This window comes from Sminthopsis crassicaudata, chromosome 4, assembly GCF_048593235.1.
Source record: "Sminthopsis crassicaudata isolate SCR6 chromosome 4, ASM4859323v1, whole genome shotgun sequence".
Classification (NCBI taxonomy): Eukaryota; Metazoa; Chordata; class Mammalia; order Dasyuromorphia; family Dasyuridae; genus Sminthopsis; species Sminthopsis crassicaudata.
The window spans coordinates 99,850,022-99,863,174 of NC_133620.1; the positions used below are offsets into that span (position 1 = coordinate 99,850,022).

The window sequence follows — 13,153 nt, forward strand, 5'->3', positions numbered from 1 at the left end:
CTTTATCTTTTGTTTTGCTATCAATTACGTTAAGGAGAATCCACCAGATTGAGAGAAAACTGTTGGTATGTTTCCTTGCAATTGCATTTGACCTGAATAATGTATCTTTGACTTAGCTAAAATGTGGAGTGGAGATTGTTTTTTACATGTCGGGGAGCTTGGAAATCCCATGTAAGAAAGACACACATAGTTAAAAACAGCCCAAGCAATCTAAAGCTCAGCCTCCTTTTTTCTACTTTTCCCCAAAAACCACTCTGCCTTTGCCGAAGACTTGTCTTCCCTCTGGTTGTATGTCTTTCTTTGTCTGCGGGACAACCGGCCACATAATGACAATGTGGGATGAATTGTATTATAGGATTGCGGGTCCCCAAGAAGCGATGGGCCCCCAGAACCTAGGAGATCTGGGCCTGAGCCAGCCACTGGGAGCCAAGAAAAGCTGGATTTTAATCGGAACTTGAAAGAAGGTAAGGTTCCTATCAAGGGCAGATGTGGGTTTTCCAGAGTGCCTGGGAATAGTAATGGGAGCTATTGGGAAAGGTCGATTTTCATCTATTGTTTTTTTTTTTTTTTTCAGTTATGCCAACCATTGAGAAGCTTCTGTCCAGTGACTGGAGAGAGAGGCTTCTGGGAAGAAGCACCGTGGAAACCAAAGATGTCAAAGGTGAGGATCTTATACCTTAACAGAGAGTGAGTAATGGGTATGTGAACAGAAGGCTGAGTATCTGTGCTATTTTCTTGAGTTGGTGGGCCAAGATATTTATAAAGTGCCTACTATGTGCTAGGCACTAGTTATACAAAAAAAGATTTTAAAAGAGAGCCTCTATTTTCAAGGATCACAGTTATTCCCACTAGTCCAATAGAGAGCACTATGCACACAACTATGGGATAAATTAGAAATAATCCACAGAGGGAAGATACTAAAATAAAGTGGAATTGGGAAAAGTTTTCTGTGGAAGATGGGATTTTAACTGAGATTTGAAGAAAGTCAAAAATCTAGGAAGTAGAGATGAAGGGGGAGAGTATTCTAGACATGGGGGTGTGGGTTACCAGTGAAAATGCAGACCAATCAGTAGCTATTGAGGTGTCGAAAATTGTAGTGGAAGTTTGTAGAGAGGATTGTAGTATCAAAGAAGAGAAGGGGTCATATGCAGGAGATATTGGCAATAGTTTGGATATTGGAGGATGAGGGATAGTTTGGATAGTAGGGGCAGGGTGAGAGAATGAGTTGAGAATGTCATAGTTTGCTTGTATGGGCAAATGGGAGGGTGGTGCTACTCTCAATAGTAACAGAGGAATTCAAAAGAGGAGATTTTGGGGAAAGATAACAAGTTTACTTTTGAATTATTGAAGATACTTACAAGATGTCCAGTAGCCATTTGGAGAAATGAAACTGAATATCAATAGATGCTCTATGGCTAATATAGAAGATTGTGTGATTTCACTTGTATAATTGATATCATATTGCTTGCCTTCTCAGTGTATAGGGAAGGAAGAGAATTTGGAACTCCTAATTTCAAAGGAAAACAATATTAAATGTAAATAAGTAATAATAATTTATATAATAATGATAAAAATAAGAATAAATTAACAAAACACAAAAGAATGTCAGCAGTAAGGTCAAGATTGGAAAAGCAAATCTAAGACTCTAAGAGAATTGAATCCAAGAGAGCTGATGAAGTGAAATGATATAGAGGGAGAAGACAAGAGGACCCAGGACAGAGCCCCATGGGACATATTTGGTTAGCATAGACCTGGATAAGGATCTAGTAAAGGAAACTGAGGTCAGATAGGTAAGAGGAGAATGAAGAGCAGTCACAAAAGCTTAGAGAAAAAAGGTATCAGGAAGAAGAGGGTGATTCACAGTATTAAAGACTTCCTTCATGAAAGTCAAGAAATATGAAGAATGAAAAAAAGGCCATTGTATTTGGTGATTAAAGAAATCATTTTTAACTTGAGAGAGCAATTTCCATTGAATGAAGAGATTGGAAGACAAACTGTGGAGAGTTAAAAAGATAGCAAGAAGAAAAAAATTGAGGGCACCTTGTGTTGAGGGTCTTCTCAAGGAGATCAGCCACAAAAAGAATGCTTAATAAATGCTTATTGATTAACTTATTTAATTCTTTTAACAGATTGGGAACATAATAGAGCCATAAGCCCTTGAAGTCAGAAGAACCTAGTTCTAGTCCATGCTATGTGACTTTGCCTCCTCTTGCTTCACTTGCCTCTAATTTGATTCCATTCAGTCCAGATTTATTAAGTAGTTACTATTTGCAAAAGGTTTTTCTGTGTGCCAAGGACACAAAGTTAGTTATAATATGGGATCATAGAAATGAAATGGAGTTTCAAGACCATCAGGGCAAATTTCTTTTATGGTCACATGGATAGTTAGATGATGCAGTGGGTAGAGTACTGGTCCCAAAGTCAGGAGGATCTGAGTTCAAATTCAGCCTATGTGACCCTAGGTAAGTCATTTAACCCCAATTGCCTCACCAAGAGGAAAAGAAAGGAAAAAAGAAAAATGATCAAAAGAAGAGCCATTGTTTTTTTTAAACTCTGAATCCAACACTCTTCTCTCAGTTTCTTAAACTCTTTTATCAAGTACCTTAAACTCTAAAAGGAGGAAGACATGTGCAGAGTTTGTATATTATAAGGGAAAGTAAAATACAAGAGAGTTGTGAGTAAAGCAGTGCTACTTACTCTTTTCAATGGCCCTGTGACTGTTGGGACTATTAGTGAATGAAGCTCAGGCCATAGCTCATAGCTCTATTTGTATCCTTCTCTTATTTGTCCTGCCTTCTCTTTGCTATTTATTCTATCATAGCCTTCTGACTATGTGTGTCCTGGAAATGAGACCTAGAGACATTGGTCTAAGCCTGGGATGCCATATTAGGCAAGAGATCTCAAAAATTGACTTTGAGAAGGAGAATACCTCTATGTCTGACTTACTATCTGTCTGCTGGTTCTATAAGGAATTATGGGAAATGTTTATCATTTGAACAGGGACCCAAGAAAGCCTGGCGGAAAAGGAACTTCAGCTCTTGGTCATGATTCACCAGCTGTCCACTCTTCGGGACCAGCTCCTGACAGCTCACTCAGAGCAGAAGAATATGGCCGCCATGTTGTTTGAGAAGCAGCAGCAACAGATGGAGCTAGCCAGACAGCAGCAAGAGCAGGTGAGCCCTGCCCCTCCCTCTTCTTGAAATTTGGTATATTCAGGGGTAAGAGATAGAAGCTTAAGGATAAGACCCAAACAATCCTAACAACCAAGGACTCTGTCAAGAATGGGGAAAAGTAATTTTAATAATTCTGTATTTTATGTGTTGACAACATGTGGGACAATCATGCAGAAGGAGATATGTGTATATATCAGGGAGGGAATATCCATTCTTTTAAGCATAACTGTAAGAACCAGGGGCCCCTAGTTAGGCTAAAATGAATTCAAATGAGTAATAGGCAGTGGAAGTCTTGAGTAAGTAGGGAGATATTAAAAGATCTCTTAGTTATCCTCGAGTTCAAGTCACTACATAACTATATAATTAGGAACTGAAAGTACTAACACATGAGACTGCTGATTTTGGAGAAAAGAAGAGGCAGTGAAAATAGTGAAAAGAAGAGGCAGTGAAAATCACCTGATGACACACACACACACACACACACACACACACACACACACACACACACACACAGAAAATGAGAATTTAAAAAAAAAACCTAGTAATCTAGACTTAGGAAAAGTCTTGACTCCTGGAAAAATTCCAAAGCATATTATTGAAAAGATGGTTATTGAATATCGAAAAGAAGAAATAGTGATTACAAAAAGACTTTATCAAGTCAGGTCATATCAATATAATTTTTTTCCCTTTAGGTTTTCTAGAGAACATCAGCTATAGATTTAGTTCACTTAGGTTCAATTTTTTCAAAATCTACCATTCCTATCTCCTATCCCAGCATATACACATATGTGTATTCTGCTCTTAGAGTCCTTCACCTCTCTTATTGGGAAGTAATTACATCTTATCATTAGTCATCGAGAGTTGTGATTAAGAGTTCCTGAGTTTTTCAAAGTTGTGTTTGCATTATTGCTTCTGTTATATAATTTGTTCTCCTGGTTCTGTTCTCTTCATCCTTTATTAGTTCATGTCAGTCTTCCCAAATTTCTCCAAACCATTCCTTTCATCAATTCTTATGACACAATTGTATCCTTTCACATTTATATATTAAAACTTGTTCACCCATTCCTCAAATGATAGGTACCTTCTTTACCTTTCTTTGCTACTTGAAAAAGAGTTATAAATAGTTTTGTTCATCTTTTAGTTAAAGTTTGTTTTGTTTAGGACTAATCTCTCTCTTAATCTATTTTCCTTTCAATTCCCTCTTCTCTTTTTTCCCTTTTCTTGATGGTGAATAAATTCCATTTCTGTACCCAATCTCTGTGTGTCTTTGTACGTTTCTCTCTGTATGTTTTTCTCTACTTTTGACCAATTCATATGAGAGTGAGGTTGAAATGACATTTATTTGGATACCTGTTTTAAAAAAAACTTTTCCCTTGTATTTTCAATGAAAATACATGGGATTACTCTTATTACATTGAAGGTCCATTTTATTCTCTTTCTGTAGCATTATATTTAGGTTTGCTGAATTAGTCCATTATTCTTGGTTGCAAGCATATATCCTTTGTCTTCTGGAAAATCATATTCCAAGCTCTTCATTCTTCAATAGTGCTGGCTGCTAAATCATATGTAAATCTGACTGTAATTATTCAGTATTTGAATGCCTTTTATTCTTACTACTAGTCTTTTTTATTTGTCTTGGAAACTCATTTTGGCTGAAATATTTTTTGGAGTTTAATGGGAAACTTTTTTCCATGAGATAACCAATGAATTCTTTTATTTTGCTCTTTACTTCTAAGAAATCTGGGTGCTGTTTGTTTGTTTTTAAGATTTCCTGAAATATGTCTAGGCTCTTGTTTTGTTCGTGACTTTCAAGCAATCCAATGACTATTTTTCTCCTCAATCTATTTTCTGTCAGTTTTTAAATGAGGTTTACATTTTCTTCTATTTCTTTTAGATTTTTAACATTTCTTGTTCTCTCAGAGAGTCTTGAGTTCTATTTGGTCTATTCTAATTTAAGTTTATTGCTTAGGCAAGGTTTTGTACTCTTGTGCCAAGCTGTTAATTCCTTTTCTAATTCTTCCATTCCCTTTCCAATTTTTTTCCTCTAGTGGTTTCATTTCAGTAACAAAAAACATTTTAAAAAACTATTTTAAAGGCTTGTTTTATATCCTCTTGTTTGAATTTATATTCAAGCTGTGTTTTTCTCTGAGGTTTTGCTAGTAGATGTTCTGGAGTCATTTGCTTATTCAGAGTTTGTGTCTTGAGTATCCCTGTCCCCATAATAAATTTTTATGATGGCATTTTTTTTTTATAATTGTTCATTCTTCCAATCTACTTCTTGATTTCAGACTTGATATTTGGGCCAGGCCTTACCCAGTTCTGGAAGAAAGGCCTAGATTGTTTCTATTGCTGCTTTCCTTAGGGATATTGAGTGTTATATTATTCTAGACTTTCACGCTAAAGACCTGTAAACTTTTATCCCTACTGTAGTGGTCATGGAATGTTGCTAGACCAATCACGGTCAACTCCAAGGGAAACTATTGGTTCAGAGTAACAAAACTGCAGGTTCCCCTTTTGTTTGGGATTCCAACCATGGTTATTCCTGTAAAGGCTTTTAGACTCTAGACTAGAAGCTGGAAATGAGGCATCCTGCTCTGCTTCTAGGGATCTAAGTCATACCCATGCTATTTACTTCTAAACTTGTTCCTTTCTTCATATACCACCTTAGGTCTGAAACTGATCCTTAACTCAGAAAAATGTCTATACCTTGGAAAGCTACTCTTGTAGCAAGTCCCTTCCTTGATCTGCCCTGGATCTACGATCCAGAATTACTTGGTACTTTCCCCCATACTCTTTGCATGAATTCCATCCCATTATGAATCTGGTACATCCTCTTATTTTGGTTTATAGCCCTCTCCTTGGGCACTGGAGTACTCTGTAGATGGCATATTCCTTTGCCAGACCTTGTCCCTCTTATCTACATACCTCTTTATCTCCTTATGCTGATTGGCACTGGAAAAACAGTTCACTGTGACTTTTTCTTATATTTTCAGCTTAAAGTTCACTTTTTTGTTTTCTAGATCAGTTTGGAGGAATTTGGGTTGAAAAAAAACCTCACTTTGCTCTGTTTACTACTAGATTTTAGCCAAGTATTTGACAATGTCTTTTATGCTTTTCTTGTGGAAAATACAGTGAGAAGTGAGCTGGCTGATAAGTCAGTTAGATTCAGAATTGATTGGTAGAACCAAACCAAGTAGCCATTATGCTATGGTATCATCTTGGCTGAGGTTTCTAGTGGTAGACTTCAGGAGCTCTGTGCTGTTTAACATCTCCTTTTTCTTAATATTTTTCTTTTTAAATTTTGTTTCTTTAGAACTTAAATACGAAATAGAAAGACAAACAGAAAAGGAAAAAAATGTCCCCTGCACAGGACAAAGGAAAGGATTCAAAATATGTAACAATGTTTCCATTATAAGAAAGCATATATAATAATAGAATACATTGTATTCAGAACTAGGTTTTCTTTTGTTTTCTGCTGTGCACTTTTTACTTTTTTCTTTCTTTTTTCCCCCTCCCATTTCCCCCAAGCTGGCTACAGTGAAGCACAAATATATTTGTATATATGTGTGTGTGTGTGTGTGTGTATGTGTGTGTACATATATACACATTTGTATAAACATTCACATAGGTACCTATAATCATACATTTATATACACATATACATTCATATATATCTATATAAGGTTTTTTTAGCTATTTTATTTTATTTTATTTTTTATTAATTTTATAATTATAATTTTTTTGACAGTACATTGCATGGGTAATTTTTTATAACATTATCCCTTGCACTCCCTTCTGTTCTGAATTTTCCCCTCCTTCCCTCCATTTCCTTCCCTAGATGGCAGGCAATCCCATACATGTTAAATATGTTATAGTATATCCTAGATACAATATATGTGTGCAGAACTGAATTTCTTGTTGCATAGGAAGAATTGGATTCAGAAGGTAAAAATAACCTGGAAGACAAACAAAAATGTAAACAGTTTACACTCATTTCCCAGTATTCCTTCTCTGGGTGTAACTGATTCTGTCCATCATTGATCAATTGGAACTGAATTAGATCTTCTCTTTATTGAAAATATCCACTTCCATCCATCTATATAAGGTTGTATAACCCTTGTTTGTCTCCTGTTTCTCTGAAGGTGGATAATGTCTGTTTAACATTTTTATCAGTGATTTGGATAAAACTATAGATGGCACATATCTCTAATTTGGAGGTGATATATTGCTGAGAAGATAGCTAACACACTATATGACCAAGTCAGGGCACAAAAAGATTAGATAGGTTAGAATATTGGGCTGAATTTAATAATAATATTGAGCTGACATTTAATTGAGTTATACTTGGATTCAAAAAATCAAGTTCATAAGTACAGGATGAGGTACAAGATGGGGAAGACATGACTAGATAGCAGGGAAGACATTACTGAATGATGGGCTCAGCATGAATTAGCCGAAGCAAGTGACAGCCACAGAAAGCTAATGCAATCTTAGGCAGCCTTCAGAAAGGCGTTGTGTCTAGAATTAGGGCATTAGTAGTCCCTCTGCTTTCTGCTGTGGTCTGACCACATCTACATTATTGTGTCCTGTTTTTGTTGTCATATTTGGATATTGATAAACTTAATACTGTCCAAAGCAGAACAATCAAGTTGGTCAAAGGACTAAAAATTGTTGTCCTCTGAAACTCAATGAAGGGAATCAGAGATATTAATTTACTTTGAAGAAGAGATTACTTGAGGGTGGTAGGACTATGATAGTTGCCTTCAAGTATCTGAAAGGCTGCCAAGTAAAAGAGACGTAATATACTTGGCCCCAGAGGATAGAACTGGATACAGTTAATAGAAGTTGTTAAAAAAAATTTTTAAATAAAATTTAATTAGTTGTATCTTGATGAGATTATAAAAAGAGAGAGAATTATCTGCAAAAATATTTATAGAAAGCCTTCTTCATGGTGGAAAAATATTGGAATTTGAGGGAATGCCCATCAACTGGGGAATGGCTGGACAAGCTGTAGTATATGAATGTAATGGAATATTATTGTGCAGAAGGTAGATTTCAGAAAACCTGGAGAGATATGTATGAACTGATGCAAAGTGTAATGAGCAAAACCAGATAAACACTGTACTAGTTATCAGCAACATTATATTGATCGACTATGAATGATTCATGTCTTCTCAGTGATCCAAGACAACTACAAAGGACTCATAAAGGAAAATACTATCCATATCCAGCTAAAGAACTGATATATTCTAAATGCAGATCAAAGTGGAGGGTTTTTTTGCTTACTTTATTCTTTTTGTGTGTTTTTTTCTTTTGATCTATTTTCACAGCTGTGCTAATATGGAAATACATTTTACATGATAGTACATGAATCAAATTGCTCATTTTCAGAGAGGAGGAAGGGAGAGGGAGAAAAATTTGAAACTCAAAATCTTAAAAAAAATGAACGTTTAGAATTGTCTTGACATATAATTGGGAAAAAATAAAATATCATATATATAAATATTTAAAGATTTAGGCTTACTATAAGGGGGAAAAATCTTCCTAACAATTAGAGCTCTGGAGATGGCTAGTTGGCAGAGTGAGTAAAGCACTGGTTCTGGAGTCAGGAGGGTAAATTCAAATATGGCCTCAGATACTGTGTGCCCCTGGACAAGTCACTTAACCCTGATTGCCTTAAAAAAGAAGGTAGAAGGGGCAGCTAGGTGGCATAATGGATAGAGCACCAGTCCTGAAGTCAGGAGGATCTGAGTTCAAATCTGAACTCAAACACTTGACATTGCCTAGCTGTGTCACCCTGAGCAAGTCACTTAACCCCAGTTGCCTCAGCAAAAAAAGAAGAAGAAGAAGAAGAGGGGGGAAAGCTTCAAAATCAAAATGGCCTGCTTGGAAAAGTAGTGAGTTTTGTCTCACTGGAGGTCTTCAAGCAATCCATTATTTAGTGTATTCCTTAGTTGGGTAAATTCTGACAATTTAAGAAAGAGTGGATTCTGAAACTTGAATGACTTCACTGCCTCTATTTCCCTTCTCTTGACCCTGAAGAGACTCTATATGTAACTAGGTTTCCTTGGAGTTTCTTTAGTTTGCCACAGCACAGATTAGGCCAGGGTACGAGGTGGCCAATTCTGTAGGGTTGGGACATTCATTCCTCTCGGAGAAAGGCTGTAGACATGCAAGAGTTAATTGGGCATGGTCCTGTTCTGTCACCCTTAGATAGCAAAACAGCAACAGCAACTCATTCAGCAACAGCACAAGATCAACCTCCTCCAGCAGCAGATCCAGGTAAAGAGAGAGTCAGGGTTGTCAACAAAGAATATTGAGGGGTGGGTCATGGGTGGGATGGGGATGGGTTGGGAGTGTTGGGAGGGCAGGGAGGCTTAAAAGCATGGTGTCATGGATAGTGTCAGAAGGAACAAGATCCAAATTTTGCCTCTGATATTGCCTCTGATCATGAATAGGGCAGAGCATTCCCAGTCCTCAGTTTCCTCATCTGTAAAATGAAAGGATTGGACTCCATGGTCTTTAAGTACCTTCCAGGCTATATCTATGATCATATGTCTGTCTTTAGAGACTCTTTTACAATAAGATGTTCTACTAGCCATCTTATTTTTTCACACTCAATTCTTCTCTGTTGACCTTGAAGTAATTTCCCTCTTTAGGCCTCAGTTTCCTCATCTGTAAAAGAAGGAAATATAGTAAATGGTCTTTAAGCTTCCTTCTGACTCTAAATATATGATCTGTAATATGATTTCCCTGATAGGAATTGGTTATTCATAGAACTCTAGACATGGAGAAAGCAAAAACAAAAAAAACAAAACAAAACAAACAAACAAACAAAAATAGGTATGTCCTTGGCTAGCTGGAAGTAAAAAAAAAAAAAAAATTGAGCACTTTGCCTGCCCATCCATAGGTTCAGATGCTTCCTAGCATGCCTTGGAATTGCCACATCTGGGGAACTCACATGGGGGGTTTCTTTCCCTTCAGCAGGTCAACATGCCTTATGTCATGATCCCTGCGTTCCCTCCCAGCCACCAGCCCATGCCTGTCACCCCTGACTCTCAGCTGGCATTACCTATTCAGCCCATCCCCTGTAAACCAGGTAAGTAGAGGATTTTGGGGGGAAGGTTGGGAGTCTCAGGGCTACTTCTGAAAAGGAAAGGATCTCTAGAGACAGCACTGGCAATCTGGAACTGTTGGTCTTATTCCTGGTATGATCATTGACTTATGCAACATTGTACATTCCTTAATCGCCATTCCTTCATTTGTTCAAGAGATTAGATAACTGTTTCCCTATATACTTTACAGTGGGATGGAGAGAACCCTATGAAGTCATTCACTAATCCAATAAACATTATTGAGCACCTACCCTGTGCAAAGCACTGTGCTATGGAATAGCAAGATGTAATCACTGTCCTGAAGGAGCTAACACTCTACATTAATATCTGCAGGCATTAGATATTATCACCATTTTTCAGATAAGTAAACAGAAATTCAGAGACTGGAAATGACTTGCAAATCAAGGTTATAAATGGAAGCTGATAAATGGAAGACCTGGAATTAAAATCCATATCTTCAAACTCTAACTCCAATGCCTTTTTCAAAAAATTTGTGAAAAATATAGGGAAAAAATATATATATATATATTTATATGTGTGTGTGTGTGTGTGTGTGTGTGTATGAGAAAAATATATAGGTTGCTTCTAAAAGAAGCAACATGATACAGTGAGAAAATGGTCAGCTCTGGACCTGATTTACCTGTATGACAATAGGCAAGTGACTTAATTTCCTCCAGACTTACTGTATCAGTAAAACGAGATGATATTGAACTCAGTGAGGTCCCTTCTTCTGTCATTAAATCCTTAGATTTATTACGATCTTTTGCCATTGATTGCTTTACAAATGTAAGGAGAAATTGGTTTTCCCCAGGCTTCTGGGAGCATTAAGGCCAACTTGAGGATTTGATCCAATCTGAACTTTTGTTTCTGGGCAACTAAGTGGCACAGTGGGTAGTGTTCTCAGTCTGGAGTCAGAAAGATTCATCTTCTTGGGTTCAAATTTGGCATTAGACACTTCCTAGCTGTGTGATCATGGGCAAGTCATTTAACCCTATTTATCTCAGGGACAAGGAAATGGCAAACCACTCCAGTATCTTTGCCAGGGAGGCATCAAATAGGGTCACAAAGAGTTAGATATGACTGGGGGGGGGGGGGAAGACTGAACTTATCTCTGAAATCTCCAAGCACATCATTTCCCCCTTGTTTCTCATTTTTAGCTGCTATACTAGCCATACTAATTCCCACAACTCTTCCCTTCTAGATTTAGAACTCGAGGAGTAATACATAAATTCAGTTCCCAAATCTTTTCACCCCAGTGAAAACACTGGTACACATGTGTGTGTTAACATCAGGATTCTTTGTCCATTTTTTTTCTTTTGCTTGTCTTCTTATGGCTGGTAAGTAGTGAGTGTATACTGCTCCCTGCTCCTTTCACCTGGCATTATTTCATGCAGGTCTTGACAGATTTTTTTGGGGTGTCTTCATACTTGTAAGCTTTAATTGTAGTGTTCTATTATATTAATGACTATAATTTCTTTAACCAGTGCACTATTATTGGACATTTGGGTTTCTTCTAGAGCTTTTTCATGGATTTTGGTTTTATATAATTACTTATATTGCTGCTATAAAAATATTTGTTACAGATCTTTTTGGTTTGATTTGGCTTTGGGGAACATGCTTAGGGATAAATTCTCAACAATGGAATTACTAGGACTATCCCTTGCTTATATCTTTAATGAGTAAGCTAGGTGTTGCAGTGGACAGGACATTGAGCCTGAGTTTAAACATGGCCTCAGATATTCCCCAAATGTATGCCCCCAACCAAGTCATTTAAACTCTTATTTGCCTCTTGTGTTTCCTCTTGTGTAAAAGGATAACAACAATAGCACCTGTCTCCCAGGGTTTTTCATAAGGATGAAATGAAATAATAATTGTAAAGTGTTTAGCACAGTGCCCAGGACATAGGATCCGTATAAATGTTAATTATTATTGTTATTATACACTGTGATTTAGAAGATTATAGGCTGGAGACTGTAGAGTGCTCTAGAGAGTTAGATTCAGGGATCAGGAGAATCTGGGTTCAAATCCTGTCCCTAATACTAGCTGTGTAACCAAGAGCAAGTTACTTTTGTTCCTTGAGCCTCAGTTTCTCATTTGTAAAGTAGAATGGTAAAATCTGTAGCACCTACCTCACAGGGCTCTCTGAGGCTCAAACAGGATAATATGTGTGAAATGCTTTTCCAGTTTTAAAAAGATGGGTGTAGGGACAGCTAGGTGGCGCAGTGGATAGAGCACCAGCCTTGAATTCAGGAGGACCCAAGTTCAAATCTGGTCTCAGACACTTAACACTTACTAGTTGTGAGACCCTGGGCAAGTCACTTAACTCCAGCCTCAAGGAGAAAAAAAAAAAAGATGGGTGTGATGTTCCCATAGGCCCTGTTACTAAGGAGGCTCAGGCTGATGGATTACTGTGTTCAGGAGTTCTGAGCTACAGTGGAGTTAAAGTTACATCTGGTGTTTTTGTAAATCCTACACCAATGTGATGAGCCTCTGGGACAGGAGGGCTACCAAGATCCTCAAGGTAGGATGAACCAGGCAGGTCAAAAAAATGCCACAGTGCAAAGCTTCTATACCACTCAGCAGCGGGACAGATAGCCTGTGAATGGCTGCTTTCCTAACCTGGACTCAAAAAAACAAGCAAGCAAAGTAAAAAAAAAAAATTATAAAAGTCTCAACTATAGTACTATAGTACTCCTATGAATAGTACCCACCTATGAAATAACTGAAAAAAGATTTTTACATGGTTGGTCATCAGCAAGGGCAATCAAGAATGGCATAAATAAGAAAATGGCCAAGTACTGGAGGAGTCATTGAGTAATGCTGAAATCTAGCTGGATTAATCAGGCAAGCATCATGCTTTGAGCT

General features: G+C 37.3%; 1 protein-coding gene across 2 annotated transcripts in view; it reads left to right on the forward strand.

The window, feature by feature from the left end:
* The window catches only part of SOX13 (SRY-box transcription factor 13), a 73,499-nt gene that overhangs the window by 51,077 nt on the left and 9,269 nt on the right, over positions 1-13,153 (forward strand). The window contains exons 3-7 of one of the 2 annotated variants that reach the window (XM_074308896.1): positions 356-464; positions 575-661; positions 3,001-3,173; positions 9,387-9,455; positions 10,158-10,272. In XM_074308896.1, coding sequence (XP_074164997.1) covers positions 356-464; positions 575-661; positions 3,001-3,173; positions 9,387-9,455; positions 10,158-10,272 — 553 coding nt within the window. The remainder of the gene's footprint in view (positions 1-355; positions 465-574; positions 662-3,000; positions 3,174-9,386; positions 9,456-10,157; positions 10,273-13,153) is intronic. The other variant, XM_074308897.1, reaches the window with a different exon arrangement.